The sequence below is a fragment of the Chinchilla lanigera genome, unplaced genomic scaffold (genome assembly GCF_000276665.1).
Source record: "Chinchilla lanigera isolate Chin_1 unplaced genomic scaffold, ChiLan1.0 scaffold00044, whole genome shotgun sequence".
Classification (NCBI taxonomy): domain Eukaryota; kingdom Metazoa; phylum Chordata; class Mammalia; order Rodentia; family Chinchillidae; genus Chinchilla; species Chinchilla lanigera.
In genome coordinates this window covers 4872741-4892016 of record NW_004955445.1, presented here as the reverse complement: position 1 = coordinate 4892016, position 19276 = coordinate 4872741, and the positions used below count along the sequence as shown (strand labels likewise).

At 45.3% G+C, this 19276-nt stretch overlaps 1 protein-coding gene across 1 annotated transcript; it reads right to left on the bottom strand.

Moving 5' to 3' along the window:
- Positions 1-293: 293 nt before the first annotated feature.
- Positions 294-17434, bottom strand: LOC102013768 (1,25-dihydroxyvitamin D(3) 24-hydroxylase, mitochondrial). Its single transcript, XM_005392282.2, has 12 exons — positions 17172-17434; positions 16801-16991; positions 16083-16176; positions 14144-14240; positions 10934-11025; positions 10079-10190; positions 8634-8779; positions 5276-5442; positions 4471-4549; positions 3783-3980; positions 3565-3684; positions 294-1490 (listed from the first exon to the last, which is right to left on the bottom strand). Exons 1-11 carry the CDS (start codon positions 17427-17429, stop codon positions 3574-3576), a joined length of 1545 nt encoding a protein of 514 aa, XP_005392339.1. The 5' UTR covers positions 17430-17434; the 3' UTR covers positions 294-1490; positions 3565-3573.
- Positions 17435-19276: the final 1842 nt, after the last annotated feature.

Genomic DNA, 19276 nt, shown 5'->3' with positions numbered 1-19276 from the left:
GAGAAGCAAGGGTCGGTGAGAGCCGATCGGGGGCGCTGTGGCGGTCCAGACGAGAGGTATCAGCGACCACAGCTAGCACAATGGTGGGGGGAAAATTGTTCTGTGATCCACAGGATCATCTTTCAGTGAAACTTCTGTTGAAGTCTACATTTTTTTAAAAGATAGATTTGTGATGCAGAAGGGCTTATAAAGTGGCCACGTAAGAAAATTTTCTACCAGTGAGACAAAGATTGAAATTTAAAATTTTGACACAGGAAATGCAATGAAGGGGAAAAAACTGTCTTATGTTTTTAAAAAAAACTTTTATTTCTACTTTCAAAGAATTTAAAGGCATTCAAACAAAATCTGACAACACATTTGGATTTATAATTCTAAGCATAATTTCACAGCAGAGAGAAAGCATACACTTATTTTAGTAAATGTATATATTCATTCAAATATAAAGATATAAATGTACAATTCCAAAATTCTAAAAATATAACCTAAAAATGGGAATAATTATAAAAATACAGAAATATACAGTACATTTAATGAAAAGTAGTAGTGAAAATATGCACAAAAAGCCACATGTAAACAATTTTAAAGGGTTGCATAAATCTGTATACATCTTGCATTTATGGAACCATATTTTCTTAGATTTTACATCACATAAAAATTTATGTCATCCTTAACAAATTCATACTTTTCTGTTCTTCAGTAGAATAGGTGGGAAAGTTAAGAGCTAGAAAGTCATTTTCTTAAAATCACTGTAAATATTTTTAATCTGTGACTGAACTTCAGAACACTTCCCAGCATCACAGATCCTAAATTTATATATTTATATGAAAAGTGACAGAACAAATTACCACTGAAACACACACACACACACACACACATACACACACAGATGTGTGTATGTATCCACAGCTCCACTCATCTGCATTCTAATACCATAGAGGAAATACTTTAATGAAAAAATATTGAGGGCGCTTTGATCAACTTGAGTAAGTCATTAAGATATTCTTATAGAAGAATTTCTGGCTTAATTTAACTACTTCTTAAAATAGAGCTATTCTCTCATTTCTTAGTAATATCTCCACTGAAATGCAAGAAAAACAGTTTTATGAGACCCTGAGTACTTTAACCAATATTTAGCTTTGATGTTATTATTAAGTAGGTATTTCCCCCAAATATCACAGTACACAGAGTTACAGTAAACAGATTGTCATCATGATCCTCGGTCCCAGAGTTGGAAAGACTTTGCGTCTCAGACTCGAAAGGCTGTATCAGGCCTGTCCTTGTGAAATGTAAACTTGAGAGTTACAGATTTTGCAGTGAGGTTGGAAGGCAGGTGCAGGAGCATCTGGTAACCTTTGCCCTGAGTGTTCTTTATGTGCTGCTCGATGCTCTAGTTTTTTGAAGTTTGCTTTCCAGCAATGCGGACGGCGTAGGCACCATGCTGCTAGGAAGTTAAAGATTGTTGTTCCTGATTTTGGTGAAAAAAACAAAGCCTGGAAAATGAAGTATACCCCAATTACATGTCAAACCAGTGTATTTAAATGACAGGAGTTATTAGCAAAATAATAAATGTCTAAACCTAAGTTGTCACCAGCTCTGGCCAGAGGTATAGCTCACCATGATAAGCTGTCCTTGCTGAAGACTAGGGTGGGCTCACAATCAAAGCAAAATTCTTCTATGGTCCCTACCACATGCACCTTTGTTGGCAGACATGCTCAGAGCGTGACAAATTCCCTAGTGGTACCAGACACCGGGGAAGGAGTAAGAAGGTATTTATTTGTGCCCCATTCTGAAACTTCATCCAAACTGCTTGTTTTTCTAAACAGCTCATTGGTTATGAGATGCCTACACCTGGGAAACACTCACTAGTTCTCAGCAAATACTATGGATGCAGTTAAAGTGGCAGGATGAGGGAGGCTGGGCTTGCATTAAGGTGTGGGATCCTATGAGAAGCATGCTCCACAGACCCTGGGTGATGTTGGGGGTTTCTGTAGCAGACTTGGGGCCAGTTCCAATTGTTCCTCACTCACTTAGGAGAAAATAACTAGACTTACAAACTCATCATTTCATGAAGGAAATCATTTCTCAGGACAAGGCTAAAGTGACATAGTAAGCCCAGGTGAACTGACAGAAAATAATTCAGTAGAAATTAAATAGTAGTAGGCATACGGGCATGGAAAGGGCTGTGAGGAGGACACAAGAATTCCCTGTTGTCACAGAAGGTACTGCGGAGCTTACTGCAGTGTAAAAGTGTTAAACTGTACTAATCCAGGCTGGACATGTGCTCCCTTCCATTGAGGACACCACACACCATTAACCAAGGCCACTGAGACCAAACCATGCACCATCTGTGTTTGTAAAGTTTTATTGGAACACAGTGTTGCTAAGCAGAATGAGGTTTTCCAAAAATGTTAATGCTCCAATCTCCAAAACTTGTTAATAGGGTGCTTTGTATAGCCAAGGGGACATTGCAGATGTGCCTGAAGATCTGAAGTGGGGAGACTACTCTGGGTATAACTTGCCAGAGATGTGGGACACACAGAGGAGAGACGAGAAGCACGAGGGACTTAGCTGCTGGTTGCTGGTTTCACACGGAGGGGGAAAGAATCACAAACCAAGGGACACAGTCAAACTCTAAAAGCTGGGTTTGGCCTTTGGCTGACAGTAGCAATGAAATGGGGACCCCAGGCAGGAATTCATAAAGAACTAAAATCCTCCAACAACACAAAGAAGCCAGAAATGAATTCTCCTCTAGAACTTGCACAAAAGTTTGGGGCTGGGGATTTAGCTCAGTGTCACAGCATCTGCCTGGCAAGTGCGAGGTCCTGAGTTCAATTCCCAGTAGCCCCCCCCCCCAAAAGAATACAGTCTCATGGACACTTTAATTTTAGCCTAGAAAGAGCCACATCAGACTTCTGACTTACCAAAATGAAAGAATAAGTTTGTGTTGTTTGACCCATAAAGGTTCAGTAAAGTGTTATGGCAACAACAGAAGGCTGACACAAAGGCCCAGGCATTCACACTGAACTATATCTCTAGCCCTTTTTATTAATTTTATTTTGAGACAGAGTCTTGCTAAATTGCCCAAGCTGGGTTCAAACATGCAATCCTCCTGTCTCAGACTCCCAGAGTGCTGGGATTACAGGCATGCACCACCACACCTGGCTCCATCCACTCATTTTATGAGGCAGCCTTAATGGATGTGGTGGACACTGTGGCCCACAGAGCCTAAAATCTTTGGCAACTGGCCTTTCACAGAGTAGTCGACAGGCTCTGCTGTCCACACACAGACCCCTGCTATTCACGGCAGCTAGCATTTAATGGATACTTACATGATGCCTGGCTCTGGGCTAAGTATTTGGTATTTATATCAGTTTTCTGTGACTGATCCTATTTTTGTCTCCATTTTGCCAATGGACAAATGGAGGTAGAGGTTAAGCAACTTCTTAGGTCACTTGGGGAACTCAAACTCGAGCCTGGCTGATGTCTAAGCTCAGCTCACCCCTTGGTCATTTGCTGCCAGCCCTGATCCATCTGTGGAGTGGGAAGAAGCCCTGAGAGGCTCACCTGAGGATCTCATCTCCGGCGAAAGGCTACGGGCAGCTGCCGGCTGGGCATCAGGATGCCTAGGTGCAGCATCTCGACGGGCTCGCTGTCTGTGGCCACAATGTCATATCTGCGGACAACCTGGAACCCAGGTACACAGAAAGGAGGCGTGAGCCCTTTGTTCCCCCCCCTCGTGGGACAGCACAGACAGTAAGTGCGGAAAGCGGGAAGGACTTTACCCAGCAAACAGCCAAGTGGAGCTGGAGCTCAGCCAATCGGCGGCCAATACACATTCTTTTCCCAACGCCAAATGGAAGATGTGCAAAAGGATTTATCTTTTTCTCCCTTTGAAGCCAACGTTCAGGTTTAAACTGATCCGGATCTTCAAAATTGTCTTTGTCAGACCCTAATACGTAGGTGTTTAACATTAACACTGTCTAAAAACACACAGAAATGCATGGCATTTAAAATAACCAGAAGAGAACATTTGAGAGGCAAAATTTGCAAAGGTGATTATCTTACAAATATAAAACAGAATCACACATTCATAATAATGGTGATTATCTTGAGTGCTTAAAGTATGCACCTAAATAAATAGACACAGAAATTTAAAAGTTTGCATTTCATTATCACAACACCCTCTGTGGAAGAGTCTTTTAGTCTTTCCATTCCACAGATGGAAAGTTGAGGCTCACAGACATTACATAACTCACTCAAGACCACACAGGTAAAAGGGTACTGAATCCAGGTCGTTGTCTCCACAGCCATTATTCTTAATTCTATTTTAAGTAAGACAAAAATTACCCTTTCTGTGGGTTTCCAAGACAAATGCTCCCCTGGTTAAAAGGTTCAGGGGTATCTGATGAATTTTTGAAAAGTGCACCCTTCAAAGTCTTGTAAGGTACAGAAGAGACAAATTCTACTTACCCCCTTGGGTAAAGCGTATTCCCCAAGAACTGTCGTCTTATCAAGAGTCCGAGTTGTAAAAGGCACACTTGGGGTGAGTCTAAAAAACAAAATCAGTTGGAAGGGTGGCACAGCCCAAGTTCTGCAACATCAATGGGAATGTATATTGGGTTCAATAAATACATGGTGCGTGGCCTCAGACTCAGAAAGGGACCATGATCACAGCTGTTCATAAAGAAGTCTCTCGCTTTCTTCTCAATACTTGTATCTCTTATCCCCTTTTCTTATCCTATCACATTGGCTAAGTCCCCAGCGCAAGGCTGATTACAGTAGTAGCTGATAATACTGGTTTTTCTCTCTTCCCATTTCGCCTTGAACCGGGTGGGTCTGTGTTTCTCCTATGTGCTCTTCATGCAATTATTACTATTCTAACCCTACGACGTGAGTTTTGTTTCCCAGAAAGGGTATATAAAGAATTTTCCAAAGATGTTTCATACTTGAGCCTCAAATAAAGATCTCTCTATATCTCATTATATAATGAAATGTTTCTGTTGATGAGCTTTTATCTCCTCTCCTCCAATCCTGCCCTGATCTTCGTTAGTGCTAAGAGCAACCATTAAAGTAGTAGCGGCATTGATTTAAAGCGGGAAGACCCTGACTTCCCAAGATTTGGCAGAATTTGCCTAGAGGATTTAGGAAATGAGTGATAGAAATAAATAAGATCTCAAGATCCTTTGTCCTTGTGTGGTAAATGTTTATAATCAACTGGGGGAACTGTGTATGAGCATGGTGCTCTATTCATCTTGGCTTAGACATAAATTCTTACCTCATCGATTCCTTTAGGCAAGCCTTTAAATATGGCATTTTCTTCAAATCCTCTGCCCGTGGCATCTGATTCTCAGGCAACACACTTTGAATTTCATTAAGAAGTTTTTGCTGCACTTGAGGATTTCGGGATAGATTATAGAGGATCCACATGAAACTGTTGGCTGTCTGGAAACCAAATAGACACAAACTTGAATTTTAGCAAAGAAAATGGCTTCAACACTGTGAGAGGCAGAAGGTGAGGGCTCCCACCTTGCTCTGCAGATGTGATAGTGACATTTTCTCATGTGTTCTTATTTGCTGTGCCTTGGGGCTGGGGATTTAGCTCAGCGGCAAAAGCGCCTGCCTGGCAAGCGCAAGGTCGTGAGTTCGGTTCCCGGTACAGGAGAAAAACCAAAAAAAAAAAAAAAAAAAAAAAAAAGAAAAAAAATCTTATTTGCTGTGCCTTAAGCCAATCCAATATCTGAAGTCAGACTTCTTATGCAAAACATACCAAGTCAGGATAACTTACTACATAGGTCAACATAGAACTTTTAAAATAATCAGGTGCATTAGGAGACACTGAAAATATAGTTCAACACAATTATTGTTGACACAGGGATTTGCAGATCTCCTGTGCCTATCTCCACGTTGTGATGTTTCATTGTTGTGTTCCACTGTGGGAAACTAGGTGAAGGGCCGCTCTCTATTCTTTTTCTTAGGTTATATGTGAGTCTATGATGATTTTAAAATGTTAAGAAGTTTAATTAGAAACAGTTTCATGTAAAAAAAAAAATGTAAAAACTGAGAAAAGAGTGAGTTAAATATCCTCGAATGTTTTGCCGGTAGAGACTTCTAAAATTTTTTTTTTTGCTGTGCAAAAGCACGAAGAGCTGCATTTCTGGAATTCAGAAGTTCCTTGGGGGAAACCCTAACAGGCTAACACAGGACGGAAAAGGCCCTATCAGGCCCCCAGCCACCCTCGAAGAGTCCTGGTAGGAGGATGCAACACCAGAAGAAGAAATTTGAGTGTTCAGTGCAGGATTTTAAGGAACTGGCTGTAGTTTCTGACAGTCTTACGGCCTTTTCAGGGATGCCCTTTATTTACTTTAGGAAGGCAATGAGGAGGAAAAAACACGGCTGGAACAAGCCATTATAACTTTGGGCTGCATCCTACTCACCACGCGTAGTTGTACGGCTTTGTTTTTAGGCCTTTGCTAACTTAAGCTGAGTACTCTCCTGCAATGGGTCGTTACCTCCGCCCTCTGCGGACACAAAGATGCTGTTGCTAAGTACCAGGTGCCACCCTCGCAAAAGGGCAAAGTGCAAGACCATGCAGAGCTGATGGTTATTTATTATTTTTGGAAGACAATGCCTCCAAAACAGTCTTTGTCATGTCAGAGGGCTGCGGCCTCAGCTGCAAATAAACCGTGGATGGCATTATTATAAGACTCCCATTTACCAAACAGGAAGAGGGTGTAGCCACCAAATTTGAGACACTTTCAAATTTCTCTGATTCTCCAAATGTGACTTTCAGAATAGCAATGACTAAAAAAGAGAACTGGATAAAGTATATATCCGTATCAGCGAGTCCCTGGCCACAATACCAAACAGAGACTCTGCAAGGCAGAGAGGTGCAGCTCACGCAGAGGCCAGGACCTCGGAGGACGACTGCAGGGGCAAAGTGTCCCGGCCTGACCTCCAGGGAGGAGACTCATCTCCCCAGCTGGCCTCCTGCTTCTGTGCTTTCTCAGCTCAGATCATTCTCTATTCACTACCCAGAGTCCAATTGTCAAGACACAGTGGGTCATGTGACTCCACTGCTCAGAGTTTCCCGATAGAGGTGTGAAAAAGCCCGAGGACCTTATCAAGTCTCAAAGGGCCAGCTGGGGATATATAGCTCAGTGGCACAAATGGCTGCCAGGCAAGTGCAAGGTTCTGAGTTTGATTCCCAGTACTAAAAACAAACAAACAAAACTCCCAGAAGGCCCTGCCTAACCTGACCCATTCACTTCTGTAATCTCAATGCTGACTACTTTTGCTAGTTCTTGCTTCATCTCTCTGCCCCAGGGCCTTTTCATGTGCACTTTCCTCTACCTAAGGTGTTCATCAGCCTTTTCCAGTACCAGCTCTATCTTTCCATTCCAGTCACCACAGAATGAGGGACGCTTCCCCCTCATCTCTCTCTTATCTGTCCTCCAAAGCACACAGCACCTTATGAAATGATTGTATCTGTCTGTTTCCATGTCTTTCCCATCATACCAGTTTCATGAGGGGGAAGACTTTGCCTCTGGCTTAGGGAGGTTTCTTGACAACCTGGCAGGGTCCTTGTATACAGTAGGTACTCAATATTTCCTTATTTCTTTTATGTATCCAATAAGTACTTACTGGCTATCTATGATTTACTACATGTGCTAAATACAGCTGTTGAGCAAAATGAGGGCGATGCAGTCCCAGCGCTCACACGCTGGCTGGAATAAGGAAGAACAGGTGAAACCTCTACTTTTCCCACTCAGGAACCTCTCAGGGCTCGCAATGCAATGGGAAGGTCAGCCAGCTAGGGTGACTTCCTGCCTTTCCCAGTCTCCAGGAGCAAGAGGAGACTTGAGGAGGATGCTGTCCCTGTGACATAGAAAACCCTGCTTTTTCATTAGGCAAGAGACACTCTGAAAGGGGAACACAAGGCAAAAAAATGAACTGGTTTGCACGCTGCTTAGAGACTTCAAGGTTTCTGGCATGTTGGGCCAGTGAGAAGTATTCATAGAAAACACCTAAATGATAATTCAAAAAAATGAATGAAACAAACAATTAAACCTGAATGCCCACACTGGTATTTGTGTCTGGAATTGCACTGCATTGGGTATCTACTGATCAACCATGTTGGAGATCGAATTTTGTTATTTACAATTAGCTGTTTCATTTCACTTAAAGCGAGGTTATTCCAAGCTCATTGTATTTATAATTTGAAGCAGGAAAAAGATTGGGTTGGGAGATGGCATTTCAATATTTTGCTAGTAAATATCACCAACCACAGGTAGGCATTTGGGGGAAACGCAAGCAATAGCCTAAAACATATCCAGTTTTAAAAAATGTAAATTGTTTTGCTGAGATACGGAACTTCGCTGTTTGCAAATTCCTGCCCCAGTGTGCCTGGTCGTCATGGCACCGGTCGGATTGTGCTGTGGTTTTCCCACACTGGAGCACACGAAGTCTCCTACCTTATGGGTAAGCACAAGAGACTGGGCATTGCACCTCTAGATGGAGAATTTTTAGTTCCCTACTAATGCGCAGTGAATCCAGGCGAATGATAACTTAAAATACATCAGAAAAGCACTGCCCAGACCGTGTATTTAACAAGCTAAGCCCCTGCCCAGGCTTACCGTTTCTATTCCACCCAGCTGGATCTCCGTGATGGCAGCATACAATTCTTTCCTGGAAAGCTGACTATGGCTATAAATATCACCGAGGAAATCTGTGCCAGGCTGCTGGGAATATTTCTCTAGCCGGCTATTGATACAAGACTTGACTATCAGAGAAAAGAAAATGGAGAGAGGAAGTCAAATGCAAATTAAGATAGAGAAAAAAACCCAAATCAGACCAAAATCTTTCTTGCAATATTTACAGAATCTTTTTGGGAACACTGACACTTGGCTAAATAAGCTAATAATGCCTTTTCGTGAAGCTGGCAAGCGTTTATCTGCTCCCAAGTGGACAAAGGCTTCTCAAATTTCCTTCTTAATATGCAGATTCTGAGCCAGGGGTGGGAGCCCAGAAGTTTGTGTTTCTAACAAGTCCCCAAGTGAGGCAGATGATGTGAGTCTAGGGTTATATTCTGAGTAGTGAGAGCTGAGTTTGGAAGAGCTCAGCGTGACAGAAAGTGGAAACTGGGTTCACATTCAGAAGCAGAACTTACCAAACGCACAGCCACCCAGCATGTGCGCGCGTGTGCGCACACACACACACATGTTCAGTCAAAGTGCTCATGCACGTTGACAATGGTAAACATTTGAGTGCTTATGAAGTACATTCTAGGCATGCGTCTCCTTCACTTGTACCCAGAGCAACCGCCAGACGTAAGAATAATGATGATGGCGATGGTAATGATGATCACACACCATAAGACAGTCATCACTTGAGTCCTGAAGCCCTTCCGCCTGGCCTCCACTCCCGGCACCACTGCCTGCCGGACGGAGGAGCCACTGAGGCAGAGAACAGTGACAGTAGGTGAGGCAGTGACGGGCTCCTTGAGGCCAGCATTGTTGCTCTCTAATTTTCAAGGCTGACTACTTTTTGGTTAGGTCTTATTTTGGGGGAAACTAGGTAGCAGAAGTAGCTCTAACCACTGAGATGCTGCGGCTGGTCAGGGATTTTGTATTTTCTAAAAACAGTTGCACTGAGGTAGGTGATATTAGTATTATTAATCCAACACAAGGCAACTAAAGATGAAATGGTGGTTCTACCCTGGGCCAAGCCACCATGCACAGAGAGCCCAGGAGGCTCTGACTCCAAAGTGCTCATTTTACCTTCCTTTAGAGGGCTGGGGATGTAGCTCAGTGGTAGAGGACTTGCCTAGCATGTGTGAGGTCCTGGGTTCCATCTGCAGTACCCTACAAATTTTTAGTTACCATTTTTATTTCCCAGAGAAGACTACAGAAATCTACTGCTCACCTTTCCATAGAATTCATCTATAATCCTATGTGCAAACCCGAAGAAGTCAGAGGGAGCAGCTCATTGGCAAGATTGAGGGGGTTAGACCAAGAAGCTCCTTTCAGACCTTCCCCAGCTATTCAGACAAGGCTGCTCTGATCGAGGCGGCCAGTGGTACCTGACTTGAAAATGGTGTCCCAGGCCAGAGTGTGTGTCTGCCAGACCTTGGTGTTGAGGCTCTTGTGCAGCTCGACCGGGGTGACCATCATCTTCCCAAAGGTGCTCATCATCTGCGGGAAGCACAAATGCCGTTTCATTCCCAGCTCTGTCAGAGTCTATGGTCACCCTGCAAGAGGAGCTTCCAAACTGCGGCTGAAGGCTGCATTCGGAGGACCCTCGGCCCTTCACTGCAGGTCCCAGGAGCAAAGCCCTCCTCTTTCCTCCAGTGGAATACTGAAAGTATGGATGTGCTTAATAAAAAGTGTTAGGACTTATAAACAAAAAAGGAACACCATGACTTCCATATTCATTTCAGGTTTTTTTTTTTTTTTTTTTTTTTTTTTGGTATCAGGAATCAAACTCAGGACCTTCTGCTTGCCAGGCAGGCACTTGTGCCACTGAGCTATATCCCTGGCCCCTCATTTCAATTTCTAATGATTTTCTAACCCTAGAATTTCTCAAATCAATGTAACAGTGTTTTTCATATCCACACACCATCTAGACCATTCTAATATTTAACACTTGAAAAATCTCAGAGACTTGCGAAATATTTTTCATCAACTGACTCTTAACTGGAACATTTAAAATAGGCATAAAATATAATTTTATTTCATTAAAGTACCCTTGTCTAACAAAGACAAAATGGATTTAACTTGCTTTTAATATGTGCAAACATGCACACACGCAACAAAATGAATGAATGAACGAGCGACATAAAATATGTGTGTACGAGACTTCTTGGAAGACACCAGGATGCACACTTGTTCAGATGTGCAAAGCGATCTCAGGAAAACCGAGCTAAAGGGGCGCTTACTGTTTTGATGGCCATGATGAAGTTCAGAGCTTCCTCTCCCACACTCTTCTGAAGGAGCCCAAATCTCTTCTCATACAGTATGAGGCAGATACCTGTTATTTAAGATAATCGTCACTGTTACACAACTGCCGCAGCAGGGCGTCTATGATTACCTGGCTATTAAAGACTTGCTTCTGTGTCTTGTGAAAGTGTGGTATTTTCTAAGAAAGAAAAGAAGTCCAAGAACATCAAGGAAAGACAAAAAGCCTGAAAGAAAGGAGCATGGACACTCTCTCCTCTTTCTTGGAATTATTTTCAGAAGCAGTGACCCATCCCCTAAGAATCTTCTTGTCACAGGGGCACCATCCTTGGTCATGTCCATCACACAAACATCTAGGTCAAGGATGCGCTTGGGTCAGCGCTCTGCCCTGCCTTTAGCTGGGCTGTGTTGCTGGAGTTCTGTGTTGGATTCTGCTGCCTCACATGGCCCAGGGGACGCCATCTTGAGAGGAAGCCACAGGGCGATTGCCACTGTAGGTCACCCCTACTTGCCGGGCACTGGGCTAGCACTTTATAGATGTTTTCTCTCATTTATTCACTTTATTTAGGCACAACATTTCAAAACATAAGATGATCAACTTTTATTTTAAAACTTTTCACCTACAGAAAAGTTGAAAGAATAGTAAAATATAAACACTTGTGTCCTTTGACCGCAAATCCAGTAGTCAATGTTTTGCCACAACTACTTGAGCTTTGGATATATGTATACAGATAAGTATGCTATGCTAAACCACTGGAACACACAATTTTCAGCCCCATCACACTTTATAATTGAATAATTTAGCAGTAAACTCCTAAGATGAAAGATATTCCCCTCTGTAACCACAATGCTTCTTAACTAACACCCCTGAGAATATTACCCATTTCATAATATATCTACTACATTTAAAAATTTCCCCCTTTGTCTTAAAAGTTACCTTCTATAATCATTTTCTTTTATGAGCCAGGATTATTACAAGCACTGTTTGATAGGTCAATAATTATTCTTTTTCTTTTTCTTTCTTTCTTTTTTTTTTTTTTTTTTTTTTTTTTGTCTTTTTGAGACAGGGTCTTACTATGCAGTTCAGGCTGGCCTTGAGCTCACTTTGTAGCCCAGGTTGGTCTCCAACTTGCAATGATTCTCCTGCCTCAGCCTCTTGAGTGCTGAGATTACAGGCTTGTGCCACCTCGCCTGGGGCAATAATTACTCTTGATTTACAAACTAGGATGCTGGATTTAGAGGGTGAATGACTAACCTAGAGTTAGAAAGTGAGAATCAAGAGTCAGTACACCTAGTCAGAGCAGCTCGGAGGCTTTACTGATGGCACCTGTATTTCCTAAACTCCACTCGCCCCGGTCAGCCTTTCAAGGCTGTCCATGTTTTTATTCCACAAGGTGCAGGATGCATAGCACTAGGCATGCGTGCGACAGCTCTGGGTGGTCTGGGGACGGTTACATTTTAAAAAGGCTTTCTCATTTTCACAGTAATCGACTTACGGCCGTGCTTCCGACTTCGAGTTTAGGAAAATGTTAGAAGTTTTTCCTCAAGGTAGAACAATGATTTAAAATGCTTCATACCTGAATAGTGGTAGGCAGTCACAGAAAATACTATGAAGTGTACATGAACATATAAAGTTTGGAAAATGCCTATTTACCGGACGATTATTGCTTTAAAAAAGCATAGTAAAATTAAGATAATACTTTCTTATTTATGAATACCTAGGTTTAATAGCTAATTGGCCCCCATGGTAAAACACATCCAAAAGCACATTTTTCCCTTTAATAATGGATTACAGTGCAATGGAAGTAGGAGAGCTGATCCCTCTGCAGGTTCAGCTGCCCTAAAACCAGTAAGTACAGGTAGAATGAAGCCCGGGGCGCTGTTTTTCCAATTGTGGTGAATTTGGGGGGTGCACTTTGCAAATCGAATCCATAAAATTTTCCGCAGCACAAAGGCGGCATTCTTTCTATACGGATGCATCTCTCCCGTAGCATCTTGCTTTCACGAGAGTGTGCGATTGGTGTCATGCGTGGCAGACGTCCTTAACAGTCCACCCAAAGTTCATTCTTCCTCATTCCTTCCACGAGAGCCCTGATTATATTTAGGGTGTCACTGTCGCCATCCTCAGGCGAGAGATCAGGACTGATTTAGGACTGAGCCTTCTCTCCGACTCACAAGCTAAGGGTAGACCAGAAAAGGCTGGAAAGTGCTCGGTCCCTCAACACTAGTGCCCACGCCGCTGTGGCCCGCCTCCCTCAAGGGCTCTCCCAGTGCTGGGTGACAGTTTCTAATTCACTGCAGTCACTTTTTTTTTTGGCTGGCAACTAAGTGCTTCTTATCTTCCTTAATCTGAGTACTTCCAGTGGACAATTTCCAAAGCATACACTTCTTTCCTTGTTTATAATTGTTCCTCTCTTCTCCACCTCTTTCCCTTGGTGCCTTCTGTGGATTTCTTTTTTTTTTTTTTTTTTTTTTGGTTTTTCTCCGGTACCAGGAACCGAACTCAGGACCTTGCGGTTGCCAGGCAGGCGCTTTTGCCACTGAGCTAAATCCCTAGCCCCTTGGATTTCTTACTTTTGCGGGATTTTCTATCTTCACTCTAAGTGAGGTTGGGTCTGATGGAGCCTTTCTTTGGGGCAGCCCTTCCCCAACATTTCTCCACTAGCCGCCACAGCGATCCAGCTATTCTGAGCATGACAACCCCTGTTAAACACACTCCGCCAAAGCTCCCCGCTGCTCCCCGCTCAAATCCAAACTCTGTCTCTGGCTTATAAGGCCTTCCAGGAGATGGCTACTGGTTCCTTCCCTTGCTCTGTCCTTCCCACAGTCTGCTCTACAGGACACGGTCCTCCAATCCAGAGCTTCTGACTGTCCCTTCAGCATCCTCCTCCTCAGTCCTGGAACATTCCCCCTTGCTTCGCTTTTCACCGGCAACTCCCTGTCGTGTTCCTAGTACATGGCACTGTGCCTGGCACATCACAGGTGTTCAAGAGATGTTCACTGAATGACTTCATAAACAGTCTTAGGGCAAAGCACAACCTAAGCACCTAGAAGAAGCACTGAAAGAACGCACGTGGACTTCTCTTAGTTGGCAATAGCATGCATCATTACGGAAAACTGTCAATAGAGTTGCACTTTATCCCCAAAACCACTTGCAAAGTTAAGTGCATCAGATTGTGAAGACAACTCACTTTCAAATGACCATTTGTTCAGTTCGCTGTACAAGTCTGCAATGTGGCCTCTTTCATCGAGGAGTTCGTCTATTCTACCCATAAAGTCAGCCAAGACCTTAAAAGAAAGCAACAGGAAAAGACACATTTTAACATCAGGAAAGGAGAATAAAAGTTTTAAGCAGTGAGCTGACAGAAGGGTTTGCTGCATTGTATATTCACCACCCTGAGTGTTAGTCATTGCAAAGCAGCACTAATTATACATTGTCCTTGGCAAGCCACCTTGTCCCCCCACGACCTTGTCCTGGGTGGTGTCCTGAGCTCTTCCTGCAGCCACTGTGAGGCTTAAGTTTCAGTTTTTGATCTAAAAGTGATTCTGGCAATTTAAGAAAAGAAAAACATTTCTTCTGATCGAATGGGGTGGAGGGGGAATGAATCACAAGGAAGGAACCAGCCGAGTTGACACAGCAGGTGGAGGATGGTGACGCTGTCACTATCCTGAGGTTTGCACTTCCCTTCCATATTGGGGTGAAAACACAGCATTTTGTTGGTTACTTGTTTTGGTTAGGGAACCAGATCTGCAAATTTCGTATGCAACTTGTTCCCTGAATAGTTCTGTGATCCTCGAGGCACCTAAGTCCTTAGATGCTGGTTTCAGCAACCAAAGTTGTAGATGACTAAAGTTTCACATGTAGTGAGGTCAAAATAGAACCGTGCACAGAGTGTAATATCTTCACTGGTCCTCATGGCAACCCCACGAGGCAGTAGGTACTGCTCCATTCTTCCACTTAAGAAATGAGAAAATGAGGCATAGAAAGGCTAAATCACTCATCCCTGGAAATATAGTTGATAGCTTGCCATGTGGGACCCTAAAACGGAATGTGTGGCTTTAAAGCCTGCACCATTAACCAATATCCGGTTTAACTTGCTCACATAGTGCCTTGGAGAAGTATTTTAAATTTGTTGCTATTACAAAATCATGTGAGATATCATGTGATACATGGATTTACCACTACCTATCAAAGTAATAATAACAGTGGGATTATTACAAGGTAACACTGGTTGTACATTCCCACATGGTAGTAGTTTTCTGGGTGTGGGGCAGGTGTCCCCTCCAGGAAGGGCACACACAATTCTGTTTTCTAAAGTCCTTACTGTGCTGTCTTGTTATTTTATATTAATTATGTAGCCCTCAGAAGCTTCCAAGTTTGTAATCCCTCATCTATATGAACTAATCTGGGTCTGAGACCAGTTCAAAATAAACATTCTGCCTGAAAGAATAAAATGAGATTACCACTTCCTGCAAACCATCCTGGGCTATAGAATATTGTCCAAATACTTGAGCATGGCGCTCACCTTGCAAAGATCTCATTCTCCACATGCACTTCAGGGGGACCCTCACCTCAGCTCCACTGAATGCTGACTCTGAACACATCACGCCATCTCACGCGTCTGTGTATTCAGCCTATTATGCTCTCTGCTGGAATGCTTTTCTCCACCTTGCCTTGTAGACTCCCGCTCATCCTGCTAAACCCAGCTCAGATGTCATCGCCGAAGAACTTCACAAACATTTTTTTAATCTGATCTTTACAGCAAACTGGTGAGATAGGAACTGTGTTCCCATTTTAAGATTGAAAAACTGAAACTTAGGGAAGCCTGGTGTTGGTACAGTCAGGCTCTTAGGTAGTGGATAGAAGGCTGAGCGTCAAATCCAAGACTGAAATAATAAAGTCGGTGCTCATAACTGTTCCTTCACTGCAATATTACTTTAAAAGGGATTAAAGGAGACGGAAACAAGGGTTTTGAGGAAGAAGGAGCTGGAGTGAAATGGAGACAAAGAGAAGACCCTTGATTCACCCCAATTGCATGGTTTTCCTTCTATAGCTTAAAGGTGTAACTTGAAGGTCCCCTAGCAGCCTGTCTTCAAGAGACCCAGGAAAGCTGATCCCCGTCTGCAAACCTCATTGATTTTGCTGTCCAGCTTCATAATTTCCACCGGTTTCATTAATTTCTTTTGAAAAACACTCCGGACCCTCTGCCAGTCTTCTCCTTCCCTGGGGAGAGGAAAGATGATATGAAGAACAAAGGAAGAGAAGAGATCTCTCCTGCTAGAACTTCGCGAGCCAGAGAGCAAATGAGCTCTGGAAATCACACCCAGAGAATATTAGCGTTAGTGTTCAGGGCTGCGTTGTCAATAGGACCTATCCAAAGCACTGTCCTGTTAATCTAAGATTGTACGGGAAGGGTGAAGCCCATATTGAATGGGTTCCTGGTTTCTGATGAGCTCTCTCTGGGGTAGAGGCCTCAAATCCCAGCAAAAGAGCAGACATGTGAATATTCCCTTGTCACACTGGGGTTTGTTCGAGGAGAAACTTTTTTCAACTTACGGAGTTGGACGTCACAGTTAAAAAAAAACCCAAACCCTTCAATTTGCAATTTTGCCATTTGCTCGTAATAATAATGTTCGGAGGGCGAGCAGGAGTTGCGGGCGCAGTACAGCAGTCTCCTGGACCCAGTCACGTCCGCACCATTGCTCAGGACGGCACCTGCGCTGAGTAGGGGCTTTGGTACCGTCCTGCCTAAGAGACGTTCGGCCCCAGGACGCTTACTCGCGCCCTTCCCGACTTCCAGGTTTCTGGCCGGACCTCCCCTCCCCGCCGCCTGCAGGCCGGACTCACAGGATCATCAGCCCGTAGCCCTCCTCGCGATAGTCGCGATAGACTTTCCACGGTTTGATCTCCAGCCGCTGCGGACAAGCGCTCTCGGTACGGTACAGCCCTTCCAGCAGACTCGGCGAGCCCAGGTGCACCGAGTCGAAGGAGCCCAGTTTCATCCGGAATATCTTGCCATACTTCTTGTGGTACTCCACCTGCGGCGGGAGGGCGCGCGGTGGAGTCAGCCAGCATCCCCGGCAGGCTCCGGGGCGCTTCTGCCTCTCCGCAGCCGCGCGCACTCAGGAGCGCCCCGTGCGCCCCGCGCGCCTGCGCTGGGGGGAGTGTGAAGGCCACCCGGGCGCAGAGCGGGTAGCAAGAGGAGTGGGGGTATTTACCAGAGTGTCGTGCTGTTTCTTCAGGCCTCCTTTCCAGAGAATCTGCAGCAGACTGCCCAGCAGGGGCCAGTTGGTGGGACCAGGCAGGACTGCCGCGCTCTGCGTCTCGCCGGGTGCCATGGGCGGGAAGGGGGGCACCTCCTGCAGCGGAGGTGGCGCCCGCGTCCTGGATGTCACAGGTCTCAGGGGCTGCTGGAGGCTACACAGCCGCCGCGGGAAGGCGGCCAGAGAGCGGCTCTTGCGCACAGGGCAGCTCATAGCAGCGGGAGATGCGCGCAGGGGAACGGTGCAGCGCGGGAGGAGGCGCGGACGCAGGCTGGGGCTTGCTGGTGCTAGGAGGCAAGCAGCGCCCGCAGGTGTGACCGAGGGGACGGGCAAGCAGAAAGCAGCAGGGGTTTAGGCGAGGATGCTCCACGACCGGACCCGTGCAGCGGCCTCGGAGCGCAGCCGACCGCCGCGTGGGGCTGCGGGGTGGAGGAGCGGCCGGGGTTTGGCTGCTGGTGGCCGGGGAAGGGAGGCCCGGGAGTCCGCCGGTCGGTCGGCACGTCGGGCTGCTCGGGCCGGAGCTGCGCGGTGGAGGTGGCAAAGGGCGGCAGGGATGCTGCGGACGCTGCGCTGCGGGCCGCTCCATGCTCTCCCGCCGGGACCGCGTATTTATCGGACGGAGTCGCCTCTGGGCGGCCAATGAGCACCCAGGCTGCCAGCCCCTGGGACGGGGACGCAGGGGGTGGTGGAGAGGATGGAGTCAGCGAGGTGAGCGAGGGCGCCGGCCGGGTGACCGCTGCGGGCGGCTGAGCGGGCGCCGCGGACTCCACCCTGAGATAGCCCGGGGCGCAGAGCAGTTCACCGGGTTTGGGCCGCGCCCCGCCCTCTCCGGAGGCCAGCAGCCGGCGCTTGCACAACCTCGGCGCTGGGCGGGCCGGGTCCCCGGGTGCGCGGAGGGGCGGAGCGGGAGATCTGCCGAAACGCACCCGAGAGGGGCTCCGCCTTCCGGGGTAACGAGGGCGAGACGGGTCCGTTGCGTTTGTAGGATTTCCCGTCTGGCTGCTTTATTTGGATTGTTGAGAGGATGCGGTTAGTGAGTAAATGCAAACCGCCCACGAGGGGGTCTTGCGGTGGTCAACGCTCAGTAAAGAATCCCCATCTTTGGGGGCTGGGGATTTAGTTCAGCGGCAAAGCGCCTGCCTGGCAAGCGCAAGGTCGTGAGTTCGGTTCCCGGTACCGAAGAAAAACCAAAAAAAACCAAAAAAAAAAAGAATCCCAGTCCCTGCGGTTAGGGGGCGCCCCATGGGGACGGGGCGTGCAGCACCGCGCCGAAATTCCGGCTGGGCTCGAACCCTCTTCTTGACCCAGCCACCCTGCTTTCGGGTCACTTGACTGGCAGAGCCTTCCCTGATGTCTCCTGGGAACAGTTTGTTTCTTGAAAACTTTCGTAGTCCAACACGAGCTTGAAAGCTACCGTTGCAGATTTTCCTTCGACTTTAGTGAATAATAGCTATCTATCTATCTATCTATCTATCTATCTATCTATCTATATCTAATGTAACATACCTTTAAAAATATATAGGAAAAAAGAAAAAAATTGTAATCCAGTGCGAACAATGTATCTAACAGTGTACCTTAACTTTGTGCAATTGTCCTTTTTTTTTTGTCTTTCTGAGACAGGGTCTCGCTATGCAGTTCAGGCTGGCCTTGAACTCACTTTGTAGCCCAGGCTGATCGTGAACTTGCAGCACATTAGTCTGATTTTCAATCTGTATGTATTATAATTAACTTTATAAGGTTTTATAAATAAATGAATCTAATACTGGAAAAATAAGAGGGGAAGGAGAGAGTAAAAGAAGGGAATTAAAATATGTACCAATCCCGGCACTGGGGATTTAGGTCAGCGGTACAGTGCCTGCCTGGCAAGTGCAAGGTCGTGAGTTCGATTCCAGGTACCAGAGAAAAACACAAAAACAACAAAAAAAATGTGTACCAATCCCCACAGTGAATGTAATCATTATGCTCTGCAACATGTATTAATAAAAGTGGGAAAATATGCAGATGCATTGTGTATTATATAGCATATACTATAGATTTATATAGTCTAATATGTACTACTT

Coding starts and splice junctions, on each gene's coding strand:
- LOC102013768 (XM_005392282.2), bottom strand. CDS start 17,429: ATGAGCTGCCCTGTGCGCAAGAGCCGCTCTCTGGCCGCCTTCCCGCGG. Junction 16,992..17,171: donor AGAAACAGCACGACACTCTG/GTAAATACCCCC, acceptor CTCCCGCCGCAG/GTGGAGTACCACAAGAAGTA. Junction 4,550..5,275: donor TGCCTAAAGGAATCGATGAG/GTAAGAATTTAT, acceptor TTTGTTTTTTAG/ACTCACCCCAAGTGTGCCTT.